A 26216-nucleotide genomic window follows, 5' to 3' on the forward strand; every position below is an offset into this window, starting at 1 on the left:
GGGGGGGGGACGTGTCCCCTCTAAATTTGAGGAGGGGGGACGGTTCCCCCCCCCCATTGGCGGCGGAAGCCAAAAATTTTAGGAGGGGACAATAAAAAAAAATTTACAAGCCAAAAAAAAAGGTTCTCACCCCCCCCCCCAAAAAAAAGGTCATCAACAACAAATTTAGGGGGGACCGTCCCCCCTCCTCAAATTTAGGGGGGATGACCTTTTTTTCTTTTTTTTTTGCTTGTCAATTTATTTTCCTACGTCCTCCCAAAAAAATTTTGGTTGAGAACTTTTTTTTTTTTGGTTGTCCCCTCCTAAAAATTTTGGCTTCCGCCGCCAATGAGTAAACAGGTTTCATTGGAAAAAAATCGACTGTTTAATCCCCCTTTGATATAACAACTTTCTATTTCTTTCGTGATTTTTTCTTCTAGATTTTATTTCGCTATTGATAATTAATAACCCTTAATTTCCTCTTTAAAAGTGTACACATTAAATGACTGAAGCATGCAACCTTTCAAATGCGCTTTCATACATCCTTTCGCAATATTAGAATCGATTTGAAGGCCTTCATTCAGTCTCTCACATACAACACTTGAAAACGTTACACTTGATATGGTGTTCATTGTAAATTTGTAATTTTTAGCTATAGCTATCCCTACCCTTCCCAGGCCTGTTCTGGCCGGATTTACGCCACTGTTATCCCCACCCTGATGATCTCTTTCTCTCTACCCAGGACCAAAATCCAGTTGAAACCAATTAGAGCAAAACCAATTGAAACCAGTTGGCCAACTGGTTTCAATAGGGAAATTGGAACAACTGGTTCCAATTGAAAACCAGTTGCCAACTGGTTCCAGTTAAAACCAATTGGGCAACTGAACCAGTTGGCTATTGGTTTCAATTGGTTCCAGTTGTTCCAATTTCCCTATTAAAACCAGTTGAATCCAATTGGAGGCAACTGGTTTCAATTGGTTCCAGTTGAAACCAATTGGAGGCAACTGGTTTTCAACTGGAACCAGTTGAAACCAATTGGTTTCCAACTGGATCCAATTGGAACTTCCAGTTGGAATGAACTTAATTAGTTACAAATTAATTAGCATTTGCACTAACTATTGCTCATGCCAACACAGAAGCAGTGTTATTTGTCTATTAATACCAATGTAAAGGGCATTGATAAAATACAGACTTTTCATAGGTACATATTCATATTGGAGTTCTTCAAATATATGTATTATTATTTGATGTAATTTGGTAACAGTTAGTGGTGTAGTAATTATCTTTGAATCTGTTTTAATTATAATCTATAATATTTATGAACATGGTTTTCACTGCTAAGTATTGGAAACACTTATCTGAAAAAAGTGTGGAACTTCAAATTGAAAAAAAATAAATAGATACATTGTAAATTGTGATGAATCTCATAAAACATTAATCTGTGCACACTGGCAGAAAATATGCAAATTAACTGGTTTCAATTGGATCCAGTTGGGTAACTGGAAAATTTCCAATTGGAAACCAATTGGAAATCATTTCCAGTTACCCAACTGGATCCAGTTAGGATTTCCAGTTACCCAACTGGTTCCAATTAGAATTCAGTTACCCATCTTTCCAGTTAGAAGTCATCTCCAGTTACCCAACTGGTTCCAGTTAGAAATCATTTCCAGTTGGAAGTCATTTCCAGTTACCCAACTGGTTCCAGTTAGGATTTCCAGTTGCCCAACTGGTTCCAGTTAGGATTTCCAGTTACCTAACTGGTTCCAGTTAGAAATCATTTCCAGTTACCCAACTGGTTCCAGTTAGGATTTCCAGTTGCCCAACTGGTTCCAGTTAGGATTTCCAGTTACCCAACTGGTTCCAGTTAGGATTTCCAGTTGCCCAACTGGTTCCAGTTAGGATTTCCAGTTGCCCAACTGGTTTCAATTGGTTTCAACTGGAAATTGTTAAATTCCAGTTAAAACCAATTGAAACCAGTTGAAACCAATTGAAACCAATTGAAACCAGTTGGAAATCCAACTGGTTTCAATTGGATTTTGGTCCTGGGTACCCCCACCCCCTCCTTCCTCCCCCCCCCTCCCCTCTCTCTCTCCCTCCCTCTTTCCCCTCCCTCTTTTCACTTCCTCCTATGTGTGTCTCATTCCACTGTTGCAATTTATTATTGACTCAATTAAGATTTTGTAGGCCTAACCTCCATGGTCTTAATCAAACTTTCAAATAAAAACTAAGAGAGAATGAGAAAAAGAATATATCATATCAACCCCTTTTCATAACACAAAGTAATTTCCATTAAGTGTACACAGAGCTCAGCAGCCAATCAAATTCAAGGTTATATAGCCCTGAAGGTTACTACAATGCAAAGCTACAATTAGTGGCCCGTATTCTGAACTCGGGTTAACCCTGGACTGGTTTAAAGTTGTGGTTTAACTATATGGAGAGCCATTTGGGGCACAAATCCCTAACAGTACACATCCAATTTATTAACTCATATTACACCCAAACTGTTCATACTTGTCTTGGAATGATAGCTGAACTATTTTTTCTCATTATGAAAGCAAAACGAAACAAAATAGTTAACAAAAAATATACAACATAAACAGAACTTTCGCATTTTTGGCTCCCCATACACTCTAAAAACAAATCAGAAACAAAAGACTACTTAATAATGTCAGCTGGGTGCAACTACACTCTAAAAAATGAAGTGCTAATTCAGCTCTTAAGGAGCGTGTATAGTGACTGCACTTCGGAGTGCTGATATTCCTCGTTCAAATTTGAACTAGACAAAACAGCACTCCGAAGTGCAGTCACTATACACGCTCTTTAAGAGCTCAATTAGCACTTCATTTTTTAGAGTGTATTATTCTGGTCATATTTGACTATTTTTGGTCGTATTTTACTAGAACAGAGTTATTTCTGACTGGATATAAATTATGTCAGAACTGTGTTTGTCATTAGTTAGAGACCGTGGTCTAAGTTAATTAAACCTGACTTCAGAATACGAGGCCAATGCGCGTTCAAGTCTGTGGGAAACGATTCCAGATCATGCAAATGAATACAGTACAAAACAATAAACCGTAAATACGTTTTTTTTTTTATATAGTTTCTTTGCTTTCTTTTCTATATGACATGATTTCCGATAGCAAAAATAAATGATTGATTGATTCCGCCTAAACGAAGAGCCTGGAAAACATATGTGAACAGTTACGACATTCAAAATAATCAGAATCGGATACAAATTACCAGATACATTATCGTTATTCATCATTTTTGCAGGGAACAAAAAATGGAACGTAATTCCAACAGCTTATCTGCATTTAATTCGAAGGGAAGGTGATACCAATCGTATACTTGCCCTTCTTAATATAATATTTTTTTTGCATTGATGGTGATCAATAATTTAGCTCTCATATAGGATAAATTATTGAAAGAGTTCATATTCATTGTCCTCACGAATTGCCATATTGTCTATGTGTATGCGATTCATTATTAATATTTCTTTTAAAAAATATTTAGTTTTATGTCGGTAAATTGCCAATTCGTCTACCGCCAACTCGTCCACTCGCCACATGGTCTACTTTCATTAAAGGGATGCTCCAGGCTGAAGATATTTATACCTTGATAAATAGAGTAGAATTCACAAAGCAGAATGTTGGATTTGCATTATCCCGGTGAAACAGTTCGAGGCATGTCTTCATGAATATTCATTAGGTGGGCTGATGATGTCATATCCCTATTTGTTCATTTGTATGAAATTAGGTTTATTCAATTTTTTCTACCAAGAACTAAAACAATTGGAATGTCGATTAAGTGCATTTTGCTGCAACTTATTTCATCACAATGGAGACACGTCATTTACACATGTATGAAAAAAGTGAAACAATTATGATTTCATGTAATAACATACGGGGTGACATCATCAGCCCACCTAATGAATATTCATGACACGTGCATATAACTGTTTTTCACAAAATATTGCCAACTTTCAAAATTCAATAAATTCGTTCTTTGTTATCGGATTTTGATTAAACTTTCAGCATTTTGATTTGTGAATTTTACTCTATTTATTTAGATATAAATATTTAGGCTTAGCCCGGAGCATCCCTCAAAGTCTAATGCCATTCCGTCCATCAACACTTTGTCTAACAACCAAGGTACAAAGCCATTTGGTCCAATCATCACTTCGTCTAATCACTATTTCGTAAATTACAATATCGTCTCATAACCAGTTGGTCTAATATCCAATTCATTTTCATTTATTTTGTACAATTAACGCTCAGTCCAATTAGACCAAATGGTGTATGGACTAAATGGCTTTTGGACCAACTGGTTATTAGACGAAATGATGAGTGGACGAATTGGAAATTAGACCTTGTGTACAGTGGAGGAACTGAGATATGGTAGACCAAATGATAATAGACGAATTGGAAATTAACCTTTATGCCGTATACTTTCTTTTCATATTTCTCAGCATTCAGAATTCATGACTGATATTTTCGTTCACGTCTTTTCTATACGTTCAACTTAATTAAGCAAACACAATTTTATCAATCATATTTCTCTATATTTCTCTACATGATTTTATACAGAATAATATTGCCATATAATTGCTGTTGAAATGTCATTAATAACTTCCCAGAAGCGGATATATTTGCACAAATAAGCTAGTTCATCTGAGGATATGCAGAATATGATAAATAGCCTATAATTCAATAGTTGTTATAGATCTCTACCAGCACTACCATGAATGCAATTATCATGATTATATGAACTTCCCGTCCGACGATCATGTACATCATTCGAAATAAATCCCCATTCTCTTCCCCTATATTTCAAATCAGTTATAGCTCCTCGACTGTCGTTATGCTTGTTTCGAAACATTATTAATGAACTCATTGATTTCTAAATGAAAGAGTGAAACTAAATGAGAGGGGAGATTTAAATAGAACATGTAGAATGGGGAATTTTAGCACCATATACCATCACCGTGTTTACCTCTTTAAATTACCAATCTTGGGCATGGCCGTACGCAACAGGTTCCAGGGGCAGAAGTTGCATGCAGCTGCCTACTCCCCCCCCCCCCCCCCCCGAAACTTTGAAAACATACATTTACTGAAAATTTTCGCAAAATCCTTCAATTTCATTAATGAAAATGTAAACAGTGCCCCAAATGACAAACTTGGCCACTTCGCTCCCTCGCTTTCGGGATTCTTCGAAAATTTTCACATGCCTATAGGCGTACGGCCTTGACCATGGGGCTACTTTGCCCCCACCCCCTCCTAAGTTGATCCAAAAGAGTACACTTAAAGCTTAATTGCATCCTAAATTTATATACAACAGGCCCCCTGAAATAAGTTTACAACCATGACAACAGTATAGGCCTACTCCCTGAATATATATATATTCACCCCTGATTGCCTCTAACTCGCTGAATATGTATATATGTTTTGCTGTAACGGTACACTTTCTCACCAAATCCCTTCATATATACTGGATACTGTAATCCACCTTGTTGCTAAATCATTATAATGCCAACACATATATCTCCATTCTATAGGTATATGTTTAAACATTCCCGACGGGTTCATAGACACAATGAAAACGTATAGGTTAATTGTTATACAACGCTGTTTACTTTATGAACATTACATACAGAAACTGTTTAAAATAACCATGCTTATTTCATTGAAGATTTATTAAAGATTAAACTTTAATTGTCTAAGATATCATTTTAACACAAGTTTAAATTTAACTGTTAAACAACTACTGTCAAGTTCAAATAGAAAGCAACGTTGTATAACATTTAAAACAGCGTTTTTACTGAGTCATATGGGACAGTCACGATCGTTCGAACTGCAAATAAAATAAGACATTACATTCATGATATTATTTTGTGCTGCATGATTGTCACTTTTTCACAACAAGGTGTTCGGGGCCGAACGGAAAATGAGTGATGTTTCGGGCACCATCTTGTGTGACTACCAGAATGTTGTGTTCCCTGTAACCTCCTGCGCCTGGCTGGCCTTCTGGTATGGTGACCATAGGCTCCATTGAGATCACCATGTTGGGTTCCAATACTGTCTTGATGTCTTCACGAATTTCAAGAGCTTTGGAATGGAAGTAACATAGGGAGTATTTATTAATCTTTTAATGAACGATTTTGAATCATGACATGGATTTGAAACAAATCTTGATCGGCTATTGTTAGGGTGTCCAGGGTGTCCCCCCCCCCCGTCGTTCCATAAATCTTTGCCATTATGATAACAACCACCACGGCATGGATCAGCAGTTGTGGCAAAGCTACCACGTTTAAAGGGTACTCCAGGTTGAAAATAATATGATTTGGACAGATGAAGGAAAAATCGGATAAACAACACACTGAAAATTGTATCAAAATCGGACAAGGAATAACGAAGTTATTGAATTATTCTGGTACGTGAAACAGTTCTAGGTATGTCTTCAAGAATATTCAATGAGCAAACTGATGATGTCATATCCCCACTTGTTTTTGTTGTTTCATTAAAAGAAATGAAGAAATTAGGTTTATTCATTTTTTTCCCTTCAAGAACCCAAATTATTGGAATAACAACTGATTAAATGCATTAGATATTAAAGGAGAATGAAACCATTGGAACAAGATAGCTTGTGTGAAGACAGAAAAATCAAAGAAACAGATCAACAAAAGTTTGAGAAAAATCGGACAAATAATGAGAAAGTTATGAGCATTTGAATATTGCGATCACTAATGCTATGGAGATAGCAAATTGGCAATGCGACAAAGATGTGTGATGTCACTTGTGAACAACTCTACCCATTACTTTAGTATATATTTCACTTGAATTGCCTCTTTTATCACATCTATCCATAGATCATGTGTTCTTTCTACATGAGGGCATGTAATACATATTTTTTAAGAATACATCAGAGAGTTTGTCTCATCATAAGAAAAAGCAAAAAGAGACATTTTGAGGGTATTTTATAGTCCACCAAAGGGAAAGTTGTTCATCAGTGACATCACACATCCTTGTCGCATTGCCAATGGGAGGATCTCCATAGCATTAGTGATTGCAATATTCAAATGCTCATAACTTTCTCGTTATTTGTCTGATTTTTCTCAAACTTTCTTTATTCTTATTCTTTGATTTTTCTGTTTCTACACAAGCCTATTTGTTCCAAAGGTTTCATTCCCCTTTAATTGCTGTAACTTATTCCATTGAGGGAGACATATCATTGACACGTGTATGAAAAATAAACCAATCATGATTTCATGAAGTAACATAAAAAATGGAAAGTGGGGGTGTGACATCAACCCACCTAATGAATATTCATGACTACGTGCATGCTTAATTTCACAATATATTGCTAAACTTTAAAATTCAATAACTTAACTATTTGTTATCAGATTTGACGAAATTTCCATCATTTTGCTTTGTGAATTTTACTCTATTTATTTAGATATAAATATTTTCAGCCCCGGAGCATCCCTTTAAGTCTTCATGAAACGGACCCCTAAAGAAATGTAGATTTAAATCCCATAGAAAGAATACTTCAGATCGCAAATAATAAATGACGAACAGATCTCATGGTTATCATTTTGATAAACTGTGAAGGAACAGTATCGATTGTATATAAATGGCGAAAGTTAAGAGCATATGAATATCACTCAAATGTACTTCAAAACAGTGGAGCTACTACACTGCGAGTGAAAAGGGGAAACCAGTGGGGTATACGCGCAGCACGATTTTTTTTTTTTACAATAATACGAAAAATTAGGTTTGGGACATATTTTGACAATATATTTAGAAAAATAATAATGTCTATTCCTATTTAAGCCTTAGTCCTTAAAATAGAGTATAGGGTTTCTTAGGATCATATTCTCCCCATTATCCCTTAAGCATACAATAGGGTTTCCTTAGGATTATATTCTCCTCATAATCCCTTAAAAATGCAGTAGGGTTTCCTTAAGATTATATTCTCCCCATTATCCCTTAGAAATACAGTAGGGTTTCCTTAGGAATATGTTTTGCCCACTAACCCTAAAAAAACAGAAGAGTTTCCTTATATAGGATTATGTTCTCATTATCCCTTAAAATACAGTAGGTCTTCCTTAGGATTATATTCTACCCATTACCCCTTTAAAATGCAATAGGGTTTCCTTAGGTTTATATTCTCCCCATTATCCCTTAAAATGCAGTAGGGTTTTCCTAGGATTATATTCTCCCCATTATTCCTTAACCCTAAATAGACTGGGCTATTTCGACGACTACGAAGAATTATGGTATCTTTCCAATCCAATGGTTACTTCCATAAGATCCTGGATTTTGATTGGCTGTTGATCAGCGTTACCATTGGATGCCAAAGTTACCACTTCAGTTTCGAAAACTGTTCTACCAGTGGGCCCTGCTATTACTATTACCCCGGCTTTAGCTGGGCTGCTTAGGCGCTCAAGCATTCAAGGAAATTCTTCCTACTGGGTACCCATTCACCTCTCCTGGGTTGAGTGCAGCACAATGTGGATGAGTTTCTTGCTGAAGGAAATTACGCCACGGCTGGGATTCGAACCCACGACCCTCTGTTTCAAAGTCAGAAGACTTATCCACTGGGCCACAACGCTCCACAATGGTATACCATATTTTACCATAATGGTAACTTTTGTGCGACGGGGCGACGGGGCCCGGGCCCTGATCAGTCACACCAACGAAAACCGACTCCAAGCCGACCGATGGTCTACCATTCGATATAACCTAATTGCTTTGGTCGGTCAGGAGTCGGTTTCGTTGGTGTGACGGTAGCATACCCTCACCTGCTTCTCTGCCATAATAATGACACAGCACGCCGAATGAATGACCGTACCCAAAGCTCCGGTACTTGAGGAGATCGTACTGCCGATAGACGTCATTGAGCTCGGCTGCGATGTCGCATACTCGAACACCTGGCTTGATGAGAGCCATACCGCGTCGGTGAATGTCGCAGTTCTTCTCCCATACCTCCATGTGTCGATCAGAGGGGACGTGGTCGCAGAACAGCGTTCGTTCTAAAGCAGTGTAATAGCTTTTGTAAAATATGGATATAACTAATGAGACGAGGATGTCAGTACCATAACAATGACGATAATCATATTTTCAAATCTTCTCTAGCTGTAAGCAAGTGAGATGCAAAAATCTTTCTATAGAGAAGTTAATTTGAAGATGATCTCTACCTTATTCGACAAAATTCTAGTCAAACGCAGACATGGAAGGGGGGGGGGTTATCGGGGGTAATGTGAAATATTTAGGGAAATATCCGAAGCAGCTGAGCAAGGGAGTGAATCTGACAAGGCCTACTCGATAATATTGTTTGGTTTGATTTGGCTTTTTGGCGGGGGATCAATTAATGGTGCACAATATATTTTGGGTGGAATTCATGGCAGTAAAATTGCAAAATAAATGTTGAATTCTAAAGCTATCTGGGTCAAGAGCTGATCGGCTGATCCCCCATCCCCGCTTCTTACAAAATGCAGAACATTATTAAATACTATTTATTTATTTATTTCATAAATTATTATTCGATAATGGAGAAAAATGTTCAGGGCTATAAAGTCTTGTTAGGAATTTCACCTATCTACCTCGAAATTAAGAAAATCACCATTTTAGTGATTTTTTTAACTTGCTAAGGAGATTTGCACCTTTTCACAGTTTTTTTAAGTTCATTCCTACCCTGCCTACGCTACAGATGTGTCAGTACCAAGAAATAATATCTTACCCAGCAATCATGGGGAATGTGTTCAGACTAAGAATATCACCTTTCTGAATTTTGCGCGATGTCACAGGATTATGTGCTCCATCCGTATTGATACCAGATTGAAACCAAATCCATGCTACAGAATGAACATGATGAAAAAGAACAGTATACTTTAGATAGGGCTAGTTAATGGCTGATACTACTATAATAATTCTAATAGCTCAATAAGCAACCAATTGTTTAAGACATTGAACTGATATAATGTGATGCATTGTCGTTTTTTAAATACAATATCGTTAAAAAGAAAATAAGAAATAAATTAATAAATAATAATAATAGTAATATATGATTTGTCTAGCGCACGTATCCACCTTGCTATAGGTGCTCAAGGCGCTCACGTAAATCTCAGGCTAATCCGATGCGCACAGCTTTTTGAGGGGTTACTTCCTGTCGGTACCCATGTACTTCCCTTGGGTTGAGTGCAGCACAATTTGGGTAAATTCCTTGCTGAAGGAAAACATGCCATGGCTTGGAATCGGACCCAGGTCCTTCAGATTGAAAGATGAGAGTCTTAACCACTAGACCACGACGCCTCCACAATAACTGCTGTGGATATACCACACCGACGCGTCGGTGTGGTATATCCAAGATTCGGTGGGATATTGACGGAGCAAAAGGGCTAAATATACAGGGAAATGAAATATACGTCCTCTTTGGCCTAACAACATGATTTGTGAAAACACCGACATGACTGATATCAGATGAAGTGATACTGGGAACTTACTATCTCTAAGTTCTGCATGAGGGAAGGACTTAGCTATCTCCATGACCATTGCTTCAGTTCCCCGGAGGGCCACCTCATGTTCACCAACACCCTCTGCGATGGCACGAACCACCGCATCTCCCCCGAGATCACATATCCTAGCCCCCTCGGTGATCAACGCAATCTCCTCATCGGACTTGATCAATCTCCGCATCATCATCGGCGTTCCGACGTCAACGATGTCCTTGCCAGAAACGGCTTTTTCCAGCTTCACCATGTTGTCCAGCGTCATGTGGTCGAATTCGCAACCGATCTTTCCCGAAGGCACATTGGCCAGTTCCTCCTGGACGGCGACCCAGAAGTTGTCCCGGTGCCAGTCGGTGTAGATGACGTTACCTCCAGTGCTTGTCCTTCTCCAGGGTTGTCCTGCGTCGATTCCTGCGGAGATGCTCGTTACCTTGTCCGCGGTGATGACCAAGCCGTAGGGACGACCGAAGGAACAGTAGAGAAAGTCTGAGAAGTAATTAACGTTATGCATTGAGGTGAAAAGGATTCCACTGAGGTGGTTTTCTTCCATGTATTTCCTTACCATCATTATACGGCTGTCCATCTCTTCTTTTGAAAAAGTCGGGGAGACCTTTCGAAAAATATAAGAATATAAGAAAAGAATATAAGTATAAGATAAACCAGGGGGGGAGTAAGTACGGAAATTTCCTCTTTCATGTTGAATCTTATTAATGAGGGTTAACATTACTTAAAAATAAAGATTTAAACTGCTTAACAATTTTGTTCAACCTTATTTTTATACATCTGATACACTATTGGCAGATCAATAAGGTTATTTATATCATAAACATTGCTGAATAGAGAGTCAATTGAAATATTGTTTCATGAATACATAAATAAACACATTCATAACTAGTTAATGCAGAGATTTGGTACGCCGGAAAAATTACCTTTTCTCCATTGTTCAAGGTATAAAGTCTTGGCATCTCCTGGTTCGCTGGGGATGTTGCTGCTTCAGACGAGAAGCGAACAAGGTTCCCATTGTAACAATTCGTTTCTTTCCGTCGATATCCACTCGATGCTATGGCCCTCCCTATTCGATTTTGTTGGGCTCTGGTTATGACATCGACTGCGGATGAAACTCGACGAATCAGGGAGCGATACATCTTGATAATGAAGACAAAATACAAACAAACATGAATAAATGCATGAATATTCTCATGTGGGCCAACAAAATATGTTGATTTAGGGGTGAATGGGCCACAGTGTCAGCTAATAAACATCAGTAGTTGTTATGTACCATGTCCTTTTGATTTTAGGAGAATTAAAATAATATTTTCTCGTCTTAAAGCTACCGAATCAAAACAAGTCTCGTCGGATGTGCTCACGAATTTGATTGTCAATAAGATCATCTGTTGATAAAGACTGCTACTGTTGTTATTACTTCGCCGTGAAAATAGTATTTATGGGAACTTTGTCAGAATCATAACAATCGATGGTTATCTATTGTGATAGCTGATCCTAAGATGTATGCTGTCAGGTCAAAGTCTGTCATCATCTATGAGCGCATTAACACGAAAACAATATGAAATGCCACCAAGTTGAGTTTGGTTTCAACAAATGAACTTTGAATAATAAATTTATAGGATGATGAATATCGAATTACTTGGCAACTTGGGGTAGTAATTTACTGTAAATCTCTTAATAATTTTTCCCCTTTAAAAAGGAATGGCAATAATATTATGTAAGTGAAATACATGTTTCTACATTTTCAGACCTTCCACTATAACAGTAGACACCCCGGTGTAGAAACAGGTGTTTCAATGTTGAAAAATGTATTCCTTTCATTTCGTTCATGGATATCTAGTGATCATCTTTTTTTTACAGGAGTTTCTGTACTTCAATCATGAATCAATGATAAATTAACATGTTCACATAATAACAAAAATGTAAATGAATTCATGTTAAATGTGATAATTGAAGAGATAAACAATAATGGCAAAGACTGATAATTAAATCATACATAAAGCATGTGATATAGAAAGATAAGTAAAATACAGGGGCCCAGCTATTAAGCACAATTTGATTAGTTAATCTGAGTTGATACAAACTTGAACACGGAATCACAAATTAATTTATGTAAATCGGGATGAAAATCAACATATTTACTTCTAACCTCTAAATATTCTGCAAATATAAATATTCTCCGAATAAATTCTGCAAAATTCCATCTGCAGAAACGTATCACATTGGTTTTAAATGCTGTGATTACAATGTTTGCTTAAAATTTCTGATGATTTGCAGGATTTGATGGCTAAGTTCCAACAAACCCGAAATGCATACAAGACTTGTCTGTCGTTAGTCAAAGTTCAGCCAAAGTTCGGATAAACTATACCTCTTCAGTTACCAGTGGGTCAAAGCACTTTATTCTTTGCTGTTGTTATTATTATCACTATTATTATTATGGAGCGTTGTGGCCCAGTGGATTAGTCTTCGGACTTTGAAACAGAGGGTCGTGGGTTCGAATCCCAGCCATAGCGTAATTTCCTTCAGCAAGAAACTGATCCACAATGTGCTGCACTCAACCCAGGTGAGGTAAATGGGTACCGGTAGGAAGTAATTCCTTAAAAAGCTGTGTGCGCTATGAACGCCTAGCTTAGCCGGGTAATATAGGAGCGCCTTGAGCACCTAATAAGGTGGATATGTGCGCAATATAAATACCCTATATTATTATTATTTATATCATTATTACTATTACCATTATTATCCTCATTATTATTATTATTATTATTATTATTATTAGTAGTAGTAGTAGTAGTAGTAGTAGTAGTAGTAGTAGTAGTAGTAGTAGTAGTATAGTAGTAGTAGTATAGTAGTAGTAGGAGTAGTAGTAGTAGTAGTAGTAGTAGTAGTAGTAGTAGTAGTAGTAGTAGTAGTAGTAGTAGTAGTAGTAGTATAGTAGTAGTAGTATAGTAGTAGTAGGAGTAGTAGTAGTAGTAGTAGTAGTAGTAGTAGTAGTAGTAGTAGTAGTAGTAGTAGTAGCAGTAGTAGTAGTAGCAGTAGTAGTAGTAGCAGTAGTAGTAGTAGTAGTAGTAGTAGTAGTAGTAGTAGTAGTAGTAGTAGTAGTAGTAGTAGTAGTATAGTAGTAGTAGTATAGTAGTAGTAGGAGTAGTAGTAGTAGTAGTAGTAGTAGTAGTAGTAGTAGTAGTAGTAGTAGCAGTAGTAGTAGTAGCAGTAGTAGTAGTAGCAGTAGTAGTAGTAGTAGTAGTAGTAGTAGTAGTAGTAGTAGTAGTAGTAGTAGTAGTAGTAGTATAGTAGTAGTAGTATAGTAGTAGTAGTATAGTAGTAGTAGGAGTAGTAGTAGTAGTAGTAGTAGTAGTAGTAGTAGTAGTAGTAGTAGTAGTAGTAGTAGTAGTATAGTAGTAGTAGTATAGTAGTAGTAGGAGTAGTAGTAGTAGTAGTATAGTAGTAGTAGTAGTAGTAGTAGTAGTAGTAGTAGTAGTAGTAGTAGTAGTAGTAGTAGTAGTAGTATAGTATAGTAGTAGTAGTAGTAGTAGTAGGAGTAGTAGTAGTAGTAGTAGTAGTAGTAGTAGTAGTAGTAGTAGTAGTAGTAGCAGTAGTAGTAGTAGCAGTAGTAGTAGTAGCAGTAGTAGTAGTAGTAGTAGTAGTAGTAGTAGTAGTAGTAGTAGTAGTAGTAGTAGTAGTAGTAGTAGTATATAGTAGTAGTAGTAGTAGTAGTAGGAGTAGTAGTAGTAGTAGTAGTAGTAGTAGTAGTAGTAGTAGTAGTAGTAGTAGTAGTAGTAGTAGTAGTATAGTAGTAGTAGTATAGTAGTAGTAGGAGTAGTAGTAGTAGCAGTAGTAGTAGTAGTAGTAGTAGTAGTAGTAGTAGTAGTAGTAGTAGTAGTAGTAGTAGTATAGTAGTAGTAGTATAGTAGTAGTAGGAGTAGTAGTAGTAGTAGTAGTAGTAGTAGTAGTAGTAGTAGTAGTAGTAGTAGTAGTAGTAGTAGTAGTAGTAGTAGTAGTAGTAGTATAGTAGTAGTAGTATAGTAGTAGTAGGAGTAGTAGTAGTAGCAGTAGTAGTAGTAGTAGTAGTAGTAGTAGTAGTAGTAGTAGTAGTAGTAGTAGTAGTAGTAGTATTAGTAGTAGTTGTAATATAATTGTCATAAATAATTTATTCATCAAGCTTCAAATTGTACTCAAACTTAAATCCCAATCATACAGTAGTCATGGTAATACAGTCGAATTCTGTGCAACTTCACAGATAAATTACTCTTCAAGATCCCCCTTTGAAATTAGCTGCCCCCAAACTAAGGAATGGTCTGTCGATTGATATAAAAAGCTCTCCATCGCTAAATGTCTTCAAAGCCATATTCAAATCCAAATTTGGTATATAATATCTGTTTATGAAAATTTATTTTCTTCACCTTCTTAATTACCAAAATGCATCATTTTTTTTCCCAGCACATCTGAATAATTATTTTGAATAAAAGCTACGAACTTTAAATTTCCTTTGACAAGAATGATGACTCACAAGTCACTGTGGAAGCATCATTTTGAATACAATGTGGATTATTTGTTTACCATCTGTCTCTTAACTTGTTTGATTTTAAGATAAGTGTCCTTACTAATATTTGTAAAGCATTGTACATTATCAAGTTCTTGACTATACGAGTACGATGCCTCTTTCAAATTAAAGGGATGCTCTGGGCTGAAAATATTTATATCTAAATAAATAGAGTAAAATTCACAGCTCAAAATGCAAAAATTTCATCAAAATCTGATAAAAATAGCGAATTTATTGAATTTTTATGTTTAGCAATATTTTGTGAAAACAGTTACATGCACGTAGTCATGAATATTCATTAGATGGGCTGACGATGTCACATCCCCATGAAATTACATGAAATCATAATTGTTTCATTTTTTCATACATGTGTGAATGATTTAGAGTGAAATAACTTGCAGTAAGGAATATTCAATGCACTTAATTAGTTGTTATTCCACTATTTTTTATCCTTGAAGGGAAAAAATGAATAAATTCTAATATTTTTGGTTCTTGAAGGAAAAACAATGAACAAACCTTACTTCAATAAAATACAAAGAACAAGTGAGGAAATGACATCATCAGTTTGTTCATTGAATATTCATGAAGACATGCCGAGAACCGTTTCACCGGAATAATGCAAATATATAAAATGCCATGTATAACTTTGCATAGGCGGATCCAGGGGGTGAGGGGCCTGCCCCCCCCCCCCTATTGGCGGAGCAAAAATAAAGGAAAAAAGGGGGAAGAAAAATAGAAAAGAATAGGTAATGAGAGGAGAAAAAAGAGGAGGAAGACGAGTGAATAAAATTAGGTAAGGGAAAGACTTGGAAAATAAAACGAAAATCTTTCATATCTTTATTAAAAAGTTTCGCTCGCGCTCGAATTGCTTGTTTGATGAGATACATGTCTTATCATTAGGCTGACATGGAGCTTAAAATATCAAGTTTTGAAGTCAATATAAAAAATCATATTTCAGCTCGGATAACTAGCTTTCATTATTTTGTTTGATTTTTAAAAGTGCTCTGTAAAATTTCCGTTTTATGGTCTGAATATCAACATTTTCATCTCGCGCTGCGCGCTCGCATTATTTGATTTGTCAACATGGTCAAGTACCTATTATTTTCGTGTATTCAATAAAGTTTTCAAAATGTCCCTTCACGGGTCCGTTGCAGAAAGAGTTGCGTTTAAACGCAAGTAAAAATGTCAATCGCAAGTCCCGAATGCGCGCTGTTGATTGGTTAAAAATCAAGTTGCGCATGATTTTTAGAGTTACGATTTATTGCAACTCTTTCTGCAAAGGGCTTGAGGTCTGATTGTCAAAACGTATCAGCTAGCGCTGCAAGACACAATTGTCTGATGGGTAGGGTTTGCGGTTCTCTTATCCTAACCCTAATCCCTCTCAATTTCCTTTTCTATTTCGTTTGCCTTTTCTTTGCCTGTCCCTTTTGCTGTTCCTCTTGGATCTATTATCTTTTTTTTTCCTTCTTCCCTTTTCTTCCTTTTCTTCTCCCCTCGCTTTCCTCTAATTCATTTCCTCCTCCTTCTTCCCCTTCTTTCTTTTTCTTCCCCTCCTCCTTCTTCATTAATATCTTCAAGAAAATGGAGTATTAGATTTGAATTGAACTGCCCTCCGACGGTCTGACCTACCTTTCCAAAGATACCGTCTTAATTGTTACGTCCCCAAACATAAATGTGAGATTTGTTACTCTATTTCATCATCAAAGAACTAACGTACCCTTTTAGCCGTCATGATTTTTCTCCTGGAAAATGCTTCAAAAAAATTGTTGACCCCTGTCACGCTTGTTTTTTTTCTCTCTCTCTCTCTTTGTAGTTGTCAGAAAATGTTTGCATCTATATATACTGGTTTTCCAGGTATTGGTTGCACTCTTAAAAAAAGGATTGGTTAAAATAAAAACTGCGTTGATGAAGGTTCGGTGTAAAAATGGCAGAGGTAAAAATAGTAATGGTAAAAGTAAACAAGTGGAATGCCTCTGGCCGTCTCACCTGCATCACGCGCTTCAATATAGCAGCAGTGCTGATTTTGAATACTACTCTAACTCGCACAAGATGTTCAGTGATACATGGTTACTCTTATGTCCACTTTTTATGAACTAGACCAATAAACTTACAGATATGATGGTTATTCAACAAAAAAACCCAACATGGCCAAAGTTCATTGACCTTACATGACCTTTGACCTTGATCATTTGAACTGAAACTCGCACAGGATGTTCAGTGATACTTGATTACTCTTATGTACAAGTTTCATGAATCAGATCCATAAACTTTCAAAGTTATGATGGTAATTCAACAGATACACCCAATTCGGCCAAAGTTCATTGACCTCTGACCTTGGTCATGTGACCTGAAACGTGCACAGGATGTTCAGTGATACTTGATTACTCTAATGTCCAAGTTTAATGAACTAGACCAATAAACTTTCAAAGTAATGATGGTAATTCAACAGATACCCCCGATTCGGCCAAAGTTCATTGACCCTAAATGACCTTTGACCTTAATTATGAGACCTAAAATTGCACAAAATTTTCAGTGATGCTTGATTACTATTATGTCCAAGTTTCATGAATCAGATCCATAAACTTTCAAAGTTATGATGGGAATTCAACAGATATCCCCAATTCGGCCAAAGTTCATTGACCCTAAATGACCTTTGACCTTGGTCATGTGACGTGAAACTCATGCAGGATGTTCAGTGATACTTGATTAACCTTATGTCCAAGTTTCATGAACTAGGTCCATATATTTTCTAAGTTATGATGACATTTCAAAAACTTAACCACAGGTTAAGATTTCGATGTTGATTCCTCCAACATGGTCTAAGTTCATTGACCCTAAATGACCTTTGACCTTGGTCATGTGACATGAAACTCTAATAGGATGTTTAGTAATACTTGATTAACCTTATGGCCAAGTTTCATGAACTAGGTCCATATACTTTCTAAGTTATGATGTCATTTCAAAAACTTAACCTCGGGTTAAGATTTGATGTTGACGCCGCCGCCGCCGTCGGAAAAGCGGCGCCTATAGTCTCACTTTGCTTCGCAGGTGAGAGAAAAATGGCAAATCTTAAACCCCCATGCAAAAAAAATTTCAAAATGCCCCCGCATGCACATAGATTAAATAAGAAAGGTTCTGAGAAGAAAATTAAAATCATAATGTTTGACTAATGGAAAGGGTAACATTTTTAAATCATAGATAGATCGTCTGCACCAAATTTATAAACCTTTTGTTGGTTTATTTTGTTTTCCTGGATTTACATGCGTGGCCCTTCTCATGTCAAATCGCTCTACTAATATTCACATTTTAAGCTCACTTTGGATCACTATACATAAAGTTTATTAGAAAAATAGTAGAAAAAATAAAAAATAATATTGGTGAGGGTTTTAGGAAATCTATCGAAGAATTCAAAAGCTATTAGAATATTATTTTAATGGTGACGTCATTTGCAAACAGCTTTCCCGTGAATGGTGTAATAAAAAACAATATCAGTAACGTAATTTTCTTTTTAAAAAATGAAAATTGTTTTTATTGTATCTTCAGTATATCAAGAGACGATTTATCGCACTTCCGCTCTTGAATTATTTTTTTTCAGCAATCACTAACCATCAAAAAATGGAAAAATATACATTTTGTAGTGCACAAATTATCATGGGGCAGCTGCTCGTATATATGACGTCATAGACTAAAAACTTAAAAGTTCTAATAACTTTCTCGATTTTTAATGGATTTTCCATCTTAACCTCTGCCATTTTCAATTTCGTCATTTTACCTCTGCCATTTTTCCCTCTGCCAATTTTACCATTGCCATTTTTACCTCTGCCATTTTACCTGGCACCGTTGATGAATAAGTGTCCGACCGACGAATATGGTCAAAATCAGTCAATTTATTGGTCAGAAAATATAATCTAGGAGAATATCGGTTGATATTGACCATTTTCTGGCACATATTTACTAACTGACCAAAAGATTGGTCACTTTTGACTAATCGATTTTTCAAGAGTCTAGGCGCTACTGAATAATCGTTTTCTATTATCCACTTCTATCAGTCCTATCATGCCTATATAGGGACGATTTCGAAAGCTCCAGAGGTCTTGCTTCTCACTGAATCCTATTTATTCATTATGATGCAACGAGGTTATGAAACATAATTATTATCATTCGTTTCAATACGAGCAGCAGTCACATGAACTCTTGTATAGAGATGACCTGGATTTTTCAAAACCATACCACATGGACAAGCAGCGTATAGATAACCCATTCATCCGATCGTCCATGAACTCGATTTTCTGTTATACAGAGAAAAAATATTATCCAGATTTTCATCAGCGTACAGTAGGGTTGTGTCGTCAGCAAACAAAACATATTGTAGTTTGGGAGAAACATGTGAGATATCATTTACATAAACTAGGAATAAGAAAGGCCCGAGTATAGACCCTTGGGGGACGCCGCATTTCAGATTTAGGATATCGGATTTATGATTGTCAAATTCGGTATATTGTTGCCGGTTGGAAATATAATCACTAAACCATGCAAGTGGCGTTCCCCTTACATCACTTTGTTCGAGCTTATGGAGTAGAATTTTATGATTTAGGGTGTCGAATGCCTTGGACAGGTCTAACATGACACCTACGACAAATTGCTTTTTGGCGATGGCAGATGTTATTTTATCATATGTCCAATATTGCCAAATCTGTAGAGTAATTCTTACGAAAACCATATTATGTAGGGAGCAGTATATCATGTTTAAATAAGAAAGAATATAATTGATTCTAAACTATCCGTTTGAGAATCTTAGACATACGAGGCAATATTGAAATTGGTCGATAATTGTTACATTGATTGCGGTCACCCTTTTTTGAATATTGGTATTACCTTTGCCAGTTTGAAGGATTGGGGGAAAGTTCCTGTCGTGAGCGACATGTTGAATATATGACATAAAGGATCAGCGATATTATGGATGATCTTTTTTAAAATAAAAGTATTCAATCCTTCGTGACCACATGATTTACTGTTTTTCAGAGTTTTGGCAATGGATATCTCGCTAGGAGTTACGTGTTGGAAAAATATAGATTAATGCATCTTGGAAATAATGACTCCTTTGGAGACGGCTCATTACCACCTGTAGAATCTGATAAATTTACACCGATGTTGACAAAGTAACTATTAAGCATATTAACTATTTTTGTGGTTCACTAGTTTTTAAGTTATTCATATTAAGTTCAGAAGGAAAATCTTTTCCTTTTCTTTTCCCTAGTATGTCGTTTAAAATTGTCCATATTGCTGAGGTTTGACCGGATGCAGCATGCAATTTGTTAAAATAATTTGTCTTCGAGAATGCTTAATCAAGGCGTTCAATTTGTTACGATACCTTTTAAACTTATTGTGTAGTGATAAGTCACTTGGATTACGTATGTAATTCTTGAATAAGACGTTTTTCCAGTTAATTGATTTAAGTAAACCTTTAGTGATCCACGGTTTACGATTTATATTCCATCTATTGCCTTTTACAAGTCGACGTGGGACGTGTTATTGAATTTTTTTCAATAAAATATCAAGAAACAGATCATAGGCCTTATCGACATCATTTTGCACTTCAAAAACTACTGACCACTTCTCTTTGCAAAGAGCATTATTCAATTCTTTAATTTCTTCTGGCGTATTTTTTTCTTAAATAACTAAGCCCTTGTTTAGGATTATTGATTATAGTTGGGTGACTGTGTGTTTTGTGAAAAGCGAAGACTGGCATGTGGTCGGGGACGTCCGAATATAGTATTCCACTTTGAAGATTTTCAGATAAAGAACTTGTATTGTAAAAACATTATCAAGCAGGGTTTGCGAGGAGCCAACAATGCGTGTCGGCTTATCTATTAATAGATACAATGCATACGAATGAAGAAAATTCGTAAATGTGCTACTAATTCGAGAATCTGAAGATGTTAAAATCTCCAAGGAGAAAGATTTCTTTACCCCCTCGAGAAAAAGAACTTAAAAGAGGATCAAGGTCAGCAGCGGACCGTAACCCGGAGGAGACAAAACATTGGAGGGGCACAGCATTGTTCACAAACAATGCAGTGCCCCTCCAACCGACTATGACGTTCTTTTTATTCCCGTTGTTCTTAATTTCAAGGAAAAGGGATTGGAAGTCGGGAGAAAGGGAGGCGTCGTTGAAAAAATGAAAAGAGATATCATCCTTTACGTACACAACAACTCCACCTCCACGGCCAGTCTTTCTATCTGCACGAAGCATTTTGTAGCCCTCGGGGTCTAACAATTGGCATGGGGATCGATCATGAAGCCATGATTCGCTTACACAGATAACAGAGAAACTATGTCTAAAAGAACACAAAAGACTTTGTATTTTATCTATATTACACGATAAGCTCCGGGCATTGAGATGAAGAAGGCTTAAGTCTGATGAACTAATTGGTACATCATTAAGTTTGCTCGGTAAGTAGTATCGGCATTCTTTGATATCGATTAAATCTGGAGGAGTATTAAGTAGTTCAGAATCGGTCATTAAACAATTGGGATGGATAAGTGAAGACTAAGGTCAAATTCTAACTTAAAGCTAACTTAAAATACAATGCTGTGGAAGAAAGGTTCCCTTGATAGGGGTACTAACTTTAGAAATATATACAGTGCGTATCAAAAAAAAGTTAACACTTAGAAAAAATCATGTAAAATCATACATTTGTAATATCCTGAAGATTTTTCCGCATTTTACCATTGGTACGTATCCATTTAAGCAAGTGACGATACAACTGTCGAAAAATATTTCCGCTTGAGTGAGCACCACTTACTTTTGAAAAGTTGGTGAAAAATGATTTGCGCAGAACTTTGAAATAGTTATGCAAATGAAAGTAGACCTTAATCATGAATAACACATGGAATTTAACTAGGAAACTTGATCAGAAGATATCTTTAACCCTTTTTAAACTTGTTTCCTTGCCTAAAACACTTCAAAGAGTGCATTGCGCCCCACCCCACTCCCCCACACACCGAGGCCATCGTGACGATTACACTGAGCCTTGATTTACATGAAATGGCTTAGGCCTGATTTTCATTTTGTTAATCATTGTCAAGCTTGGAAAAAGTGTTGAGAATCAAGTATTACACGAAAAATGAAATGTAAACCCACTTTGAATGATAAAAACTTAGTGAAAAAAGATGTCTGATATAAACTTTTGTTCAGATTCGGTTATGTCCTCAGATCCAGCTGGCACAAAAAGGGTAAAGGTTGTGATTATTAAGTGTTGAAATTTCAATTTGGGTAGTAAAATTGTTATAAAATGCTTGAATGTATCCGTTTTATTTCAATTGACTAAAAGTGCAAGGGAAATGTATGAGAAATGTTTCGCAGGGTAAGTTTGATTTCACCGTTTCCCCTTGACACAGCGTGAAAACGAGCATTTCTGCGCAAACAGATTTCTGTGAGCTTTACAAAAATGGACAGTGCTCACTCAAGTGCCACATTCTGTCAAAAATCTTACTTTCATTGGATAGATGAGACCCAAACCCATGATTATATGTGAAAAGAATACCCACATGTTGTATATTTTTTAATTCCCAGGGCTTTTTCAAAGTGTAAAATTTTTTTGATACGCACTGTAGTACAATACAATACGTATGGGCTACTGAAGCTTGAAATGCCAAACTTAAAGGTTACAAATGAGTAAAAATATATATATATATAAACCCCTCAAAAAAAGTTTTGCAACTCAGTTTTGGGATGATATCTTTTTGGTTAATGAAGTATAAAAGGTGAAACTGGTATCATTGGAAAGCTAAATTATTCTTCTTTACAATGACATGCCATTTGCTGTGATTATGTAATCATTGAATATGCAATCACCCTGAACATTGAGAAAAGTCAAAAGTGAAATGTTGCAAAATGCATTGATTTCTAACAAGAGTCTCCATTTCTATAGAATTTCCACCATGCAGGTGACAGTGAATGCACTCGGTCCATCCTCGAAACAATTGGAAATTCGCTATTGGAAACGACGCATTTTGCAACATTTCATTTCTATCATTGCTGCGTATTATCATGTCTGTGTATTTCATGATAACACTAGCATTACAAATGACACATGATTGTAAAGAAGAATCATCATGCTTTCTAAAGATATCAATTTTACACATGATGATGGCACATTAAGAAATTTATCGGCACTCAAACTTGCAGTTTGAGTTGCAGAACTCAAACATGACATGGCAACGAATTTTGCAACATTTCATTTTTTACATTGCTGCATATTTATCATGTCTGTGTATTTCATGATAACACTAGCATTACAAATGACACATGATTGTAAAGAGGAATAATCATGCTTTCCATTGATACCACTTTAACATATGATGATGGCACACTAAGAAATTTATTAGCACTCAAACTTGAGTTGCAGAACTTTTTTGAGGGGTTTATATAAGATGAAACAAGAATCGATTAAACAGATAGGTGAATCGATGGCATAAAAAGTATTACAATGGATATTGTAATATTAAACCTATTACAAAACAAAAAAATCTGAATTCATATAACTGTGATATGAAGTGTCCAAGGCCCGGCGAGGGTTGATATATAACTTTTGATAAGTCAACTTGGCAAGATAAAATATCTCACCATGTTGACATATAACTTTTTACAAGTCGACTTAGCGAGATAACGTATCTCGCCATGTCGATATGATAAGGTAATTATGTCGACATGGCAAGATAAAGTATCCCGCTAAGTCGTCAAGTCGATGGCACTCTAAAGGTTCCGTATTTCCCACATGGAGATATGCACAATTTCAATCTGTAGGGAATGATTTTGAACAAAAGCATAGCTAATAATGCACAGAGGATCGTCACCTATCTTTGTCCTGAAGACGCAGTTTATTCTGCTCTGTTGTATTCTTTACTGTCAGTCATGCGAGTGGCTCTCGTTGTTAAACGATGTTACTGTAATCCGATTTAATTTGAATCTCAACAGGCATGACACGCATGATATTGATATGTATAGTATAATGATTGACTTCTTTGAATAAAAACAATCTTTTTCACGATTAAGAATTAAAAGATTAAAAGTTGACCCACTTCGGATCGAAGCGGAATTTTAACCTTGATCAGAAGGGGTAAACTTTAACTTTTTTTTCTTGATTTGCCCTTTTTCTTTTTTTTCAGAAGTTTTCATATGGTGTTGATTCCCCTCCCAATACCACTTCAACACTCACACGTGCACCGATGTTTTTGCCAATCATTGGTATATTTTTAATTAACAAGAGAATGTCACACCTTATGACATCAATAGTGTAATAGTTCATATCATTACTGAATCAATCAACACTTTTTGTGAAATCGAGCCTCTGACTTTTGAAGAGGTGCATAGATGTATCCCACTTCCGAGAACTGGTATGGCGGGCATGACAGGAGCGGCTTCCAGAGAAGAACAAACGCACTGGCAAAACTTGGTGTGTTGTTACGTCCAGGCATAAATAGGGCATATTTTGAGACCACCCTTCTCCTTGGAAATTACCGTAAAAACATCACCCATTTTAACAAATTGATCGATAGATTTTTTTTGCATGTTGTTAAGCAGATTCTAAAAATGTATCGGAGATCTGTGAAGTATTACTGTTATGTTTGCCTTTATTCCTAGAAATCCGATCTGTCTAATTCATTTTCAACCACAAATTCCTTGTGAAAATAACGAAACTGTGCTGATGCGACGGGAAAATCATATTAGGCTATCTTATCATACCTAAATGATGATCACATGGATCCATCATAATCGATATATAAGCAGAACATTATTTAGAAACCCTAACATCACTTTGCCGTCAGTCACTACACGCCCATCATCACACTCAACAATCCCTATTTCCCGCGCGGGCACTGCATCCATGACAAAAGTTTGTCAGAGTCCGGTTATAGGGCTCGGCTGGCATATGATGCCCGCGACCACATGCCAAACAATATTAATGATCATGGATCAGTAGTAATGTTTGGAGCCAAACAATCATGGATCAGTCATGTTTGGAGTGTAGGCCACAGAACACTCCAAAATCAATGAATGAGCTACTTACCTTTTAAGTTTAATTTCCCTCCAGCTCTATTCACTAAATCCACAGTGCAAAAATTCGAATAATGTTTAATACCGTTACTTTTCGGCAAATTTAAAATGAATTTGTTTCAGCTACCAACTGTATTTCGTACTAAGCAGCAAACAACGTGTCCATGTGGTGTTTATATAGTCGAGTTGTATTCCACTCTTTCGGTACACGCCCACATTTTATCCAGGGTGGCTTGTTCATATAAACGAATCTTTTACGACTTGGTACATTGTTCCCATGAAATATCCTTCCGACTTCACGCGGAAGTATTTTAGGTATCGATTTCCACGACATGGTCTCCTAATCCGTTACAAACGAAAAAATCAGAGGCGGGTTCATGAATCCCGGTCATGATTCCAAGGTTCATCAATTATGTACAAAAAGGATTATTCTTCCTTTACGAAAGAGGACCGTGTTTATGATTTGTCACCGCACTATCCACCTCAGTGACCTCACCCCCCCCCCCCCCCCCTATAATCTCTGGGACTAATTTTCATTTCCGAAATTGTCAAAAGATTTGTATTCATTGAAAATTGAAAATATGAACCAAGATTTTGTAATATCATGAAAGCGTCTTGGTCTACTGGTTCTGACCCTCGGCTTGCAACCAGAATTGGTCGTGGGTTCGCATCACATTCACGTACGGCATCAACTCCATGAAGCAATATATTCATCCACTCGTACTGTAGGCCTACCTACCCAACCAAGAGTAAATGGGTACCAGTTAGATTTAAGTCTTCAAACAGCTGTGAGCACCGGAATTGGTAGCCTAGCTACTAGCCGAGGCAGGGGTGGATCCAGGATTTTCCATGGGGGGCACATTTTTGCTTGATAATTTGACAAGCGCAAAAAAATATTAATAATGATAATAATAATAATAAAAAGTGTCATCACTTTCGGGGGGGTACACTTGGGTAAAAACGGCACATTTACATTACAGATTCTGATTATGGCTCTCAAGTGGGGGGGGGGGCACGGGCCGGCTGTGCCCCCCCCCCCTTTATACCCTAGATTGACATAGATTTTCACCGAAAGTATATTTTGACGAATTTCATACCTGAAGGAATTAAGGTTAAGAATAGCATAATTA

At 36.6% G+C, this 26216-nt stretch overlaps 1 protein-coding gene across 1 annotated transcript; it reads right to left on the reverse strand.

Annotated features, from left to right (window-relative positions):
* Positions 1-5263: 5263 nt before the first annotated feature.
* Positions 5264-25411, reverse strand: LOC121413999 (creatinase-like). Its single transcript, XM_041607033.1, has 6 exons — positions 25100-25411; positions 11416-11631; positions 10481-11096; positions 9718-9832; positions 8780-9027; positions 5264-6083 (listed from the first exon to the last, which is right to left on the reverse strand). Exons 2-6 carry the CDS (start codon positions 11629-11631, stop codon positions 5884-5886), a joined length of 1395 nt encoding a protein of 464 aa, XP_041462967.1. The 5' UTR covers positions 25100-25411; the 3' UTR covers positions 5264-5883.
* Positions 25412-26216: the final 805 nt, after the last annotated feature.

This window comes from Lytechinus variegatus, chromosome 4 (assembly GCF_018143015.1).
Source record: "Lytechinus variegatus isolate NC3 chromosome 4, Lvar_3.0, whole genome shotgun sequence".
Lineage (NCBI taxonomy): Eukaryota > Metazoa > Echinodermata > Echinoidea > Temnopleuroida > Toxopneustidae > Lytechinus > Lytechinus variegatus.